Source organism: Panonychus citri, unplaced genomic scaffold, assembly GCF_014898815.1.
Source record: "Panonychus citri isolate SS breed McGregor unplaced genomic scaffold, ASM1489881v1 Contig00111, whole genome shotgun sequence".
In the NCBI taxonomy this organism is placed as follows: domain Eukaryota; kingdom Metazoa; phylum Arthropoda; class Arachnida; order Trombidiformes; family Tetranychidae; genus Panonychus; species Panonychus citri.
Genome location: NW_026515516.1, coordinates 576,911 through 589,479, shown reverse-complemented (window position 1 = coordinate 589,479; position 12,569 = coordinate 576,911). Strand labels below are relative to the sequence as shown.

The window sequence follows — 12,569 nt, the reverse complement described above, 5'->3', positions numbered from 1 at the left end:
AAATGGAAAAAAGCGGAAAATTTGAATTTACGAATTTTGCAATTTTTTTTTTATTAAATTTTTACAATAAATGAAAATGAGAATTATTTTTGATAGAAAAGTTAATTTTTGTACAATTTGTATAAATTTTGATTTGAAAATCTATTATCTTGATCTTCTTTCAGTTTTAATTTCTGATTCGGATTTTCTTTCGTACTTATGTTTACCATCATAATCTCTTTTTCGATTGTCTCTTTCTCGTTCTCGATCGCGATCTCGATTTCGATCTCTTGACCGGTCTCTGTATCTATTTTGACCTTTCTCCCGGTCTCGCTTTTCCTTGTCTTCAAGTCTTTTCTTTTCTCTTTGCTCTGGAGTCTCATAATTACCACAATGATCAACTCGAATGATGCGACCAACCAATTTGATTCCATTTAAATTGTCAACAGCTAATATGGTACTTTTTTGATCCTCATAACAAATGAAACAATAACCTTTTGATTTACCAGTTTCTTTATCTCGGACCAGATTAATTTCACCAATTTCACCATATTGTGAGAAAACACAGATAATATCACCTTCGGTTAGATCAAAATTTAAACCACCAACAAAGATCCAAGCTGAATGTGAATACATGGAATGCCATGAAGCTTTACCTTCAACACCGAGTTTCAATTCTGTTTCACTGAGCTTTGTGATACCTTTCACATTTCTAAAAGCAAAGATAAAAAAAGAAACAATTAATATCAATAATATTCAAATAATAATAACAAACAAACAACACACACAATTGTTTTCATAGAGAAAAAACTACTTACGTTAATGGATTCATATTGTGTTCACTTAACAATCAAAGATCACCAAACAAATTACCAGAATTGATCCAAAGAATCACCAAGTTTAAAACAATTAACTCTAAATCAATCAAAATGATCAGAAAATCACTCAACTGGGAAAAAGAAAACAAAAACTATAGAAATTTTTTTCGAAAAAAAATTAGTCTTTAATTTCTCCACCAGAGGTCCTACTCTTCTCATTAATTCTAAAAGTTAATCAATTGAATTTATTCAATTCTATTAATAGATTAACTATTCGGATTTATAAATGAAGAATCAAATCAACGGTGATCAATCTATTCCTTTCCATCAGATGTCCTAATGATCTCGTTGATTCCTTTGAATTTCCTTTAGTTGATTTGAAAATGTTCATCGAGGTTCATGATCACAATTAAAATGATGGAATAAAAAATTGATGAATGTGATCACTTGAAAATAGTTCACATTAATTAGTAGAACAATTAACAGTCAAAAAAAAAGGAATGAGTTTAATATAATTAGTCCAAGAATCTAAATGTCAATGAGATGTGAAAGGAAAGAGATTCAATGAGTTACGAATTTTGGATTAGAAAATTAGCTTAATTGTTTGATCCATTTCGATGATGAACTTATCTCAGATAAGCGGTCGAATTGATCATTCGGCGATTGGAAAATTGTTATCATTAAACTTGAAATGTTAACTCACTTGTTTTCACTCACAATTAGTTTGATTGTTAGGATTGTCCGATTAATTTCAATTGGACATTATTATGAAGTCTTTTTTGTTTATTAATACAATTTACTGTTCCCTCTCGGGTAAACAATCAGATCCGAAGTTAATTAAATTCTACATAAGAGATTTGATTATTTTCTAGAATATTTTTCATTCATAATTTCATTTTCTTCATTTGTTTTCGAGGCCTTTCAGGTTGTCATTTAGTTGATTTATATAGCAATTATAATCTAATTGTTTTTGGTTTTAATCAACCCAATCTAATCTGAGCAAAGAAATACTTTAAAAGCGTAATTTTATAGAGACGAGAATTGAAAAATGACAATTCAGATCAGAGCATTGTGAATATTAAACAATTGGTCAAGTCCAAAAATTTTCGGAAAATTTTTGCCGTTATTTTATATTTTTAAAGGGCAGGAGAAAGAGTTAGTAGTTTAAGAGAAAAGTTTATTCTGTTTACTTTTTCACACTGTCAAGAAATTAAATTGATTCGATTAAAACTTGATTAAAGTTTAAAGACTGGACTGTCGATTTTGTTGTTTTTCTTTCAATTCGAATTCAAATTTGTTTACATTTTTTTCATTTTCTTCTCTTACACTTTGAAACAACAAGTTCGAACCAGAGCTTCGGACACTGCGTAGGGATCAGCATTCAATGCTGGTTGTCGATCTTCAAGATAACCACAATTCGTCTCAGCGACTGAAGTGTTGATTTGAACGGAAGCAGTTCGATCACCAATACCAGAGGAAAATTTGTCAATTGATGAAGTTTCATTTGTATCAATTAAAGTGTCGTGACCACCTCGAGGATCATAAACAGCGATATGTTTCTGATGATTTTTGGCAGGAGACTCAACGTATTCTTGAATCATTTTCAGTCCACCGGGTTGACGGGTTTGCTTGGTGGAGAAGTTGATATGAGCACCAGACCCATTCTAACCAGGTACTGGTTTTGGATCGAAGGTAATTCGTAAATCTAATTTCTCAGCAATTCGGACCAAATGGAAATCTGGAAACCTGAAAATCCAAGCATCGTCACTAAGCTTGATGCCTGTTGATGGGCCAACCTGATATTCCCATTGGCCAAGTAGGACCTCAGCATTAGTACCAGAAATTGGTACACCAGCATATCTACAGGTGAAACTGTGGCCTTCGATAAGAGCTCGAGCTTGTTTATCGATATTAGCACCACAATAAAATAGACCATGGGGATCAGATAACCCTCGTTCTGGCCAACCAAATGGTTGATCAGTTTTATTATCAAGAGCAAACAAATTCTTGCTCAAAGGAAAACCATGGTTCGTCTTTTGCGACTTTGACCATGGATTGGGCACAAGAATTTCGGCAATTTAACAAAGGAAAATGAGCCTAGAATTTTGGCAAGAACATAATGAACAAATGGAAAATGTTAAGAAATTAACAAGAGGGAAAAGGTTAGATTGTTACCTGTCGATGATCCATCAAAGTTCCAGATTGGACAATCACCAGGAGATGTTGGAATTGCATTGGAACTTCGTGATTTCGATCTCAAACTCTCCCCTGTTCCGACATCCGTGAGATTGACATTGTCTTCTTGAGGCAAAGAGATGAGAGATTGTAACACAGATTCAACATCCATGGTTTGGACACAATAACAATAAACAAAAATGGAAGAGAAAAAAATACAATAGATTTTAAAATGAAAATCGGAACATCAAAAATAGAATCAATTTAGAAAAAAACTAAAACAATTGTTAAGAAAACGTCATCAGAATATCAACAAAGAAAGTTCATCATAAGAAGATTGATGAAACAGCGAAGTCGTTTCATTAAACTCTCTCTCTCTCTCTCTCTCTCTGTTCCTTCTCAGGTAGACAATCAGATCCGAAGTCACTTAAATTCTACATAAGAGATTTGATTATTTTCTAGAATATTTTTCATTCATAATTTCATTTTCTTCATTTTTTCTCGGCGATTTATTTGTAATCGTCGGAACTTACGAGTTGTCTTCCAGTATGAATATTGACCAATATGCTGCTCGACTAACGACCAATGATGACGAAATGAAAAGTAGGCTCAGAGGGAAATGTCAATTCTAATAATTAAAAGGATTAAAGGAGTGAATGAAAAGTTAATTCGAGAGTAAATAGATTAATATAAATCTTTAATCCATCTTAAGATTGATTCATTTTTTCAGAAGAAAATTTTCTTTCTCTTTTTCGAAATGTTAATTGTTTAGATAAATTGAGAGTCATTAAAGTCAATTGGAGCTCAAAGTTAAGTTTCATTATTGAAAATTAATTTCAATTGTCTTTCGGCAAAAAAGTGAGTTGATCTCTGGGGCTAATAAATCGATCACTTGGTCGATTTTTATCGAAAATCTATCGGTTTTAACCCTTTCAGATTAAAACTTCTAGAAAGAAATTTCTATGTTCCGACAATCGATTCGTAGATCAGAATATCACTCGAATATCAGTTCGAATGCTCAACTCGATTCAAAGTATTCTAAAGTTTTAGAGTGAAATCTTTGTTTGTTTTTGTTAAAATTCATCTCCAATTACTTTTTGTTAATCAAATCAACAATCGAAACTTAATCATCTTCTAGATTTGAAACTTCAGTTAATTAAATTCTACACAGAAAATATTCCATTGATCCTTTTGTTTCCTATTTTTCTACAATATTTTCGTTCATAGAGATTCTTTTGTAATCGTAAAAGCACAACTTGCGAATTCTTGGCCAACATGAACTTTCACCCTAATGATATCCATCAAGCAACTAATAGTGCGAACGTTTCTGGCTCCTATGAAGACGAAATCCGCCATCTTTTTCGAAATTTTCGTCCCAGTCCGTATGTCGCTCCTACAAATGGATTGAAAACTGAAAATCCCGTGAAAACGGAAAGTCAAGTCAAACCATCGCAGGTAAGAATAGTTAGAGTACCAAAATAATTTCGAACATTTTTTTTTGTTAACCGAATCTTTTGTATTCTTTGTATTTCCAGAATCGAGAACTGAATAGCAATCAAAAGTCAATGTTCTATTTGTACTTCAATCGCGATGAATTTGAACAGTCACTAGATCTCGTTGATTTGATCAATTTGTCTCGAAGAGATAATGAACCTGAATGGACCGAAGATGAAGTTTTCACGATTTATAGTTGGACCTTAATTGGAACTGGATTCAACAAGCAGTTGAACAGTTCGGAAAATTGGAAGGAAAAAAGAGCCAATCGAGATATAAGTGCTTATTACGATCGCAAGTGGAACCAATCGCAAGCAAATCAATGACCAACGAAACATAAAATGCCCAAATGATCAAATGATGAGTCCAAATTTTAACGAACAATTTCCATACAAATGACAACATGAATCGTGAACATGAACATCAGCGATTCATCAAAAAGTTTCCAAATAAATTCTCATTTTTGAATATCAGTTTCATTTCGAACGAGGTTTCCCTCTTATTGAAATTCTCGAATAAAGTTCACAGAAATTTTCGTTAGTCCTGAATCTCTTCACTAGATGTCAACTTGGTCTCCAGTTGAATAGATTTGATTGCAACTAATTCATTTGGAAATAATTTTTATTGTTGAAAATCAATTTCAATTGTCATTCAGAAAAAAAAGTTCATCAGATACAAAAAAAAAATGAGCATTGGTCAATTGTGAAAATTTGGTAATGATAAAAAAACATCAGTAAAAATAAATGAACGTTAATTGTTCATCGAGGTTTATGATCACAATTAATAAAATGATGGAATAAAAAATTGATGAATGTGATCACTTGAAAATATTACACATTAATTAGAAGAACAATTAACAGTCAAAAAAAGGAATGAGTTTAATATAATTAGTCCAAGAATCTAAATGTCAATGAGATGTGAAAGGAAAGAGATTCAATGAGGTTTTAGATTTTTGGATTAATTTTACAAAAAAATTACATTTGATTTGAGATTATTAATATTATCAAATCAACGATTGCCAATTAAGTCACTTGTTTGTTTGTTTGTTTCAATGATTAGCAAAAAATAAGTGAAAATGATGAAATTGATGAAATTGATTCGAAGAGAGAAAAAGAGATGAAAATCGATTGTCGTCCATGCAAACCAATCAGAATTTAATGTTGATCCATTTCGATGATTAACTTATCTCGGATAAGCAGTCGAATTGATCATTCGGCGAATGGAAAATTGTTATCATTGAACTTGAAATGTCTCTTGTCATAGAATTTCGCCAATGCTGGTGAATATGGATGATTCTGTTTCAAGTGAATATAATGTTGTTCTGGTTGATTAGTTGTATTTCCACATTCTTCGCACACATAAATCTTTGTCCTTCGCTCTTTGTAAGCGTAAGTGTGAGAAATCCCATGGACTTTGAGTGTGTGCGATTCCAATGAACATCTCTGAGTAAATGATTTATCACAATGATTACATTTATAAGGACGAACACCTAAAGGATCAAAGGCAAGAAAAAGAGCAACAATTAACACACTTGTTGATTAGAATCACAAACAAGACTTTTCTTTTTTTTCTTTTTTCTCTCTTCGTTTTCTATTTTTACTGTTTGCTTTTCTCTTTTTCTCTTTCACGTTAACTAGAAACTATTATTTTGTTCGTTAGAAAATTACCTCAAGAAATGAGAGAGAGAGAGAGAAGAGAGAAGAGGAGAGAGTACGGGAGAGAGGAAGATGAATGTTGAGTTATTTTAAGTGAAAGTTAAGGAACCAAGGGAAAGGTGAAAGGTGGAAGAGAGAAGAAGACAAGTCAAAATAGAAAAGAAAAGAGAAAATAAAAAGAAAGTAAAAAGCGGGTGGAGTAGGTGGTTGATGGAAAACATTGGAAATGGTCAAGGTAAAGGTAAACTAATCTAACGGCTTCAAGGTAATAAACCAATGGACAATACTATTAGAGTTTTCTATTTACTTTCTTTCGTCTTCAACTTTACCCTCTTTTCTGACCTTAGGCTTTTTTCTTGAAAGCGAAAGAGTTAAAATCTCTGTTGGGGATCTTTACTTTTACTTCTATCAACCATTAATAAGAATATAATCTCTCCACTCTCGGAATTAGGGATCAACCCAAAGACCAACGAAAGTGTTTCCATATTTATAGAAACCGTTAAGATAAGAATTTCTCTTTTCCTTTTCCTTTTCTTTTCTTTTCTTTTTCTCTCTTTACTTTCTTTCTTTCTTTCTCCTCTTCTCTCCTCTTTTTCTCTTCTACCTGTTGATTAACTTTCTTTCTCCATTCACTCTAATTACCTGTATGAGTCCGTGTGTGTCTTTTCAGGTCGAAAGTGTCGTTGAAACCTTTGCCACAAAATGTACAAAGATAACGTTTGATATCCGAATGACATTTCAAGTGTCGATTCAATAATCGGGACAAAGTGAATCGCTTATCACAAATTGGACATTTCATGGGATCATCTAAACTCGGCTGGACTACTGGTTGTATCTTTGTGGCATTCGAACTGGTCAGTAGTGGATTCTTAAGACCATGGCCTCCGTTTACGAAATCGATCGAGTTGAACATGTGAAGAGGAATTCCTGTAATCAATCAATCGATACATTCAACGGATTAGAATCACAAATTATCAATAGAAATGCTATTAATCAAGAATCGTCTCAATACTTACCCAGTCTTTGAGCGAGTAAATTAACTGTGTCTGGGAGCGAAGCGGGCACTTCATTTCCACCCGCCTCAATACGAGATCTTTCAATTGATTCTTTGTACATTTTGTCAGTCACTTTGATTATTGGTTGAGATTCACATTCTAATTGGGATTGAGTGGATTGAGATGATTGAGATGAGAGAGATAAAGATGATGGTGATGGTGATTGTGGTTGTGGATGATGAGCAAATTGATTCTTTTGTCGCGATTGAAGATGAGCTTGTTGTTGGTGTTGGTGTTGTGATACTTTCAAGTTGAGAGGACCGTCCGACTGATTAGTTGATTTGATGACAGAACCTCGTTGATAAATTGATGGGGAACATGAAGTGGATGAGTCGGGAATCGATGAGGATGATGAAGATGTCGATGGACATGGGGAAGATAAACATTCCAATGCACACCGAGAGTTTGACTCATTCGATAAAATGTCATCAGGAAAAGATGGAGACATTGGTTCAGGTGATGTGGTTGTAGAAAGACAATCAACAGATGACGAGGCCGACGAATAGGACGATGGACGCCGACGATTCCCTTGTTGTGGTTGTTTGTGTAGATAAAATTGTTCGTTGAAATATTTACTCTCCTCACTTGATCGTTTCACTGATTTACTGTCACTTGCACTTGCAATTCCAATTCCATGGTGAGAGTGATGCTCGACACCGAGAGGAGAAGAGGACAATTCAATGGATCCGAATTTCTTGTGGAGATTGTGACAATTGGTCACTGAATTGGACGATGTTCCCGATCCAACGGGAGGAGAGATTTTCTCATCGTCCTCTGGACTCGGTGGTGGTGTCACTGGTCTCCACTGGGACGGTTGCGAATTGTGGTCTTTACAACTCAGTCGTTTTCGAATTAAAAACACTTTTGGCATTTTGATTGAGGAATCGAGACAATTGATTGTCAACAAGCAGAAAAGAAAAGAAATAAAATGAAATAAAAAGGAAAACGAGAGAAAATCAAAAGCGAATATCAAAGTAACGGTTATGAGTAAGTGAGTTTATCATTTGAATGTTACTTTATATTAACACAGAAACACCAATAAGACTGAAAGAGAAAAGAAAACAAGTTAAACCACTTTCTCTATGGAAAGAGAGTCACTTTTTCTCCCGAATTTATCTTCTTTTCTCTTCTTCGCATCATCATTGGTCTTTTTTCTTTTTCTTTCTTATCTTCATCTTCTTATTCATCTTCTTACTTTTCTCTCTCTTCTCTCTTCTCTCCTTCTCTCTCTCTCACTCACTCTCTGTTCTTTCTCTTCCCTTTCTCCTTCTCTCTCTTTTTCTATCAGAACTTTTCTTCTTCAGTTTTCTTAAATTCTTAAATCTAATCAATTGATCCGATTAATTAATTAATTGTTCTCATTGTTTCCCTTTAATCTTTTTAATCTTTTCCACTTCTTTTTGTAAACCATTTAAATATTTTCCTTGATTGGAATTCGACTCTCACTTTAATTCTAATGGTCTATTAGCCAATTCAATGGATCTTTACGAGTAATGAGAGAGAGAGAGATGAAGATGAGAAGGTGAGTTGACCAGATGCAAGGGTCAAGCGATGGATCGCGAGATAGAAGGAGAGAGAGAGAGAGAGGAAGAGGAAGATGATGATATTAAAAAAAAGGTTAAAAAACTGTTTCCTTAGAGAAAAAGTAACACAAATAAAAGTAAACTGGACATAAGGTTATGTCCAGTTCGTTGGGATGTTGACCCTTTTGTGAATGGAAAAGGAAATCATTTAATTGATTATCACATCTCATGACCCTCTTTTTTATCTCTACCTTAACCTTTATTACTTAACCTCTTACCTTTTTTTTAACTTCCTCTTTCTACTCCTTCTTTGTGGGTGGAAACTATTAGGTGGTCAGTTTAAGGGGTCAAAGGGACTTTTATCTTTCCTTTTCTCTCCTTTTCTTTCTCTTCCCTTCCCTTTCTTTTCTTTCTTTCTTTCTTTCTCTTCCTCATCTTCCTCATCTTCCCTTTCTCTCCCTTCCTCTTACCCAACACTCAGGGAGTGGACATTATCTTTTACCTTTAACCAGCTGTACCAATGGTCAATCAAGTTGACCCTTCGATTAATATTAGTGAGAGTTTACATTTCATCTCATTTTTATTCACCTTTCCCTTAGTCACTCATTTATCTCTGTGACCCTTTGTCACATTGACATACATTTAATTCATTACAATTACAATTAACTTGTAATCTAATTTATCTTCTCACTTTCAACCATTCAAATCATTTCCGTTTTTATCTCAATCGATTCGTATCAATAATCAACAGGTAATATTATTAATACCAGAGTATCATCATGATCGATGTCACCATCATCATAATCTTACAACAGAATCATAACCAAATCAAACTGTTAACTCTCTCTCTCTTTCTCTCTTTTTCTCTTTCTATCTCTTCTAACTCTCTGATCACAATTAACTTTAATCCAGTTCTTTTTTACACCAAAATAATCACCAGAAAACTTTCACTTGTTTACCAACAATAAAAAAGCCCAAAAGGTAAACAGGTAATTCCAGTTTCCATCTAAAGGTTCACATTGTTTTCATCCCGATAACTTGTGTCATCTTCATCTTCATCTTCATCTTCATCCTCATCTTCGTCTTATTGCTCCTTCTTTCCCTTTCCCATTCCACCCTCCACACAACCTCCTCGACTCTCTCATCGCCCTCATCCGACCAGTTCCCCTACTTTCACCATCGATCCATTAATCTCACCCCTTAATTCACCCACTTCAAGTTTCCACCTTACAGACTTATAATCATCTTCATCTTCATCTTTATCTTCATCATTGTGACTCTAAGAAAAAAAAGATTCAACAGGAAACTTGATTTCATCTTCACAGGTAAGAAAATCATCTTACCCTGAAAATCATTCTCATTCTCATTCTCATCATCATCTTCCTTTTTCTGTCTATTTTACTTTCTAATTTTCTGCTTCATATCATCTTCCCCACTCGAGACCCTTTTCCAAGAAAGTATATCATCATCATCATCATCGTCACAATTAACTATTCAATTTATTAATTACACCCAAGTAACATACAAAGTCCATAAACTGTCACCTAAATTACTTGACCCATAAGGTTTTCACTATCAAATGTTTAGATCAAATCGTTGGACTGTACGGATTTGCAAGGTGACCTGGTCAATGGTTAATTAGTAGCAAACGGACTCACATACAATTAACGCCGGATGACATAAGCTTTACGTGCCAATGTAATTTACTGATTCACAATTTAATCATCATCATCGTTATCATGGTTAAACGATTTTCCAATTAAAAGAATCAAGCTTTTTTCCTTTCTCTTTCTCTTGGGTAATAATTTTTACCTCTAAAAGTATTGTCCAGTTTTCCAGAAAAGGTCAAATTACATTTGGTTTTCGTGTCTATTACTTAACTTTATAGTCATTAACATTTAGCCGTTGTCCAACTGTCTCTCTCTCTCTCTCTCTCTCTCTCTCTCTCTCCTCTGTGAGTATCTACCTGTGTAAAAATAAAAGACGACAACATAGTTAACACAGTTACAGGTCATAAAAATTTTTCTCTTCCTTTTTGACAATCAAAACATTAGCGAACTGATAATGATCTTTACTAGAGTGAATGGTCAGTGAATATCCCGAGATTAACCTTAGATGCGAGTACTGAGAGAGAGAGAAAGAGAGATGAGGATGATAAGGATGAGAAAATTTCTCTTTTTTCATTCTCTTTCTTTTTTTTCACTGAAAAGAAAAACAAAGAGAAACCAATGTAATACAGAAGAAAAAGTTATTTTTGTAACAAAGAATAAAATAAGAAGATGAGGGATGATAATGATGATGATTGAAGAGAGAGAGAGAAAGTTAAGGTAATGATGATGATGATCAAAGGAGGATAAGAGGTAAAGGTAATGTGAGATGCGGATCATGAAGGTGAAATAAGACGTTGCCTAGTTTTTATCTTTCTAAAGAGGATGAAGATAAATAAGAAGATGATGAGACAACACTTTACCGTTGTACCTTAGAATCTGAACTTACCTGTGGCCTGGAATAACCTGTTAAACGGGATTCGTGAAGAAAAGGGCGACAGGTAACAAAGAAGATGAAGAAGAAAAAAAGAAAGTGAATTTTCAGTTACTTTTACCTTTTTCATCTCTCAAGGTATCTCTTTATTATCATCATCTTCATCATCTTCATTATTATTAAAAGAAAATAAAAGTAAAGAAAAAAGAATCAGAAACTTTTCTCTCTCTCTCTCTCTCACTTTCTTTTTATTCTTTTTCCTTGAACTCGGTCAATGTGACCTTAATAACACTCCCTGGGGCCCACACTCTTATTCACGCTCATCTTTATCCTCATCCTCATCCTCATCATTATCTCTCATCATCATCCTAAATATTAACGAATTGTTGTTAAAACTAAAAAACCATTGTAACGTTTTTAATACTAACGTTGAATTAAAATCTAAATTAAATCCAGATTTAACTGCAATTTACCATCATCATCGTTAATATAATAAACTATTGATCTTAAAGGAGGAGGAGGAGGAGGTGTAGTTGTAGTGGAGGCTGGAGGAGTTACTGTTAGGTAATGATCAAGGTAATTAGTTATCACAAGGTCAATTCAGTAACTATCCCAACGATCATGTAAATGTAAGGCCTCAAAAAAAAGTTATGTTAATCATTTAGAATCAATGATTAAACCAAGTTTCCATTTCGAAATCAATCAATATTATCATTCGATCCTTGAATTTTTTTAATTGTAACGATTAAAGTTTTAGTCTCATGTTTCGAATCTGTTATTAATAATATCAATGATCGAACTGCGAAAAGAGAAAAAGTTTCTATTTTAACATATCGTTAGTTTCGTTTTTTTAATTCGCTCTCCTTTTTTCTTCTAATTCAGTTCCCAACGATACATTTGATTCTATGAGCATTTTTTTATCTCTTATAAATGATAACAATTTCATTCTACTTTTTCTCTTAATTTTTTTTCTCTTTCTCTTCAATTTCTAGTTACGTTTCTTTCACCAAATGAATCGCTTCGTTGGCGCATAACGAAAGTCCAGCCTTGAACCTGTTTGAGATACAAGAATAATTAGACAGAGGAGAGAGAGAGAGAGAGAGAGAAAGTGGATGATGATGATGATGATGATTATGGAGAGAGAAAAGAAAGAGAAAAAAGTTATATTAGTAACCATAGAAACTGTCCCGTTCTCTTTTCTTCTGTTCTCTTACCTGTTTTCTGCCAGGTAAGTAAAAGAAAGAAAGAAAGAAAGAAAGAGATCACGCTACGTCGGCCATCAACGTCAGCCCTTGATAATTTAACTCAACGAACTCTAATCATCATCTGAAACCATGGATTTCAATTTTTTTCAGATCTTTTCTTAAACCAAATGGATAGTTAATAATT

General features: G+C 33.6%; 4 protein-coding genes and 1 pseudogene across 4 annotated transcripts; 1 reads left to right on the top strand and 4 right to left on the bottom strand.

The window, feature by feature from the left end:
- Positions 1-95: 95 nt before the first annotated feature.
- On the bottom strand, positions 96-955 carry LOC128389926 (RNA-binding motif protein, X-linked 2-like). The gene is made up of 2 exons (XM_053349586.1): positions 798-955; positions 96-691 (listed from the first exon to the last, which is right to left on the bottom strand). The coding sequence occupies exons 1-2, from the start codon at positions 809-811 to the stop codon at positions 145-147; spliced, it is 561 nt and encodes a 186-aa protein (XP_053205561.1). The 5' UTR covers positions 812-955; the 3' UTR covers positions 96-144.
- An 852-nt stretch (positions 956-1,807) lies between these two features.
- Positions 1,808-3,144, bottom strand: LOC128389953 (glutamine synthetase-like; annotated as a pseudogene).
- A 390-nt stretch (positions 3,145-3,534) lies between these two features.
- Positions 3,535-4,955, top strand: LOC128389927 (uncharacterized). Its single transcript, XM_053349587.1, has 2 exons — positions 3,535-4,427; positions 4,508-4,955. The coding sequence occupies exons 1-2, from the start codon at positions 4,248-4,250 to the stop codon at positions 4,790-4,792; spliced, it is 465 nt and encodes a 154-aa protein (XP_053205562.1). The 5' UTR covers positions 3,535-4,247; the 3' UTR covers positions 4,793-4,955.
- Positions 4,956-5,069: 114 nt separating this feature from the next.
- LOC128389913 (zinc finger and BTB domain-containing protein 49-like) lies at positions 5,070-8,202 on the bottom strand. The gene is made up of 3 exons (XM_053349571.1): positions 7,138-8,202; positions 6,764-7,048; positions 5,070-5,955 (listed from the first exon to the last, which is right to left on the bottom strand). The coding sequence occupies exons 1-3, from the start codon at positions 8,045-8,047 to the stop codon at positions 5,675-5,677; spliced, it is 1,476 nt and encodes a 491-aa protein (XP_053205546.1). The 5' UTR covers positions 8,048-8,202; the 3' UTR covers positions 5,070-5,674.
- Positions 8,203-8,358: 156 nt separating this feature from the next.
- Positions 8,359-9,153, bottom strand: LOC128389952 (uncharacterized; the record flags this gene model as incomplete). Its single annotated transcript, XM_053349611.1, has 2 exons — positions 8,359-8,431; positions 9,109-9,153. Coding segments are annotated over 2 exons (117 nt in total), but the record flags the coding sequence as incomplete, so codon positions are not given.
- Positions 9,154-12,569: the final 3,416 nt, after the last annotated feature.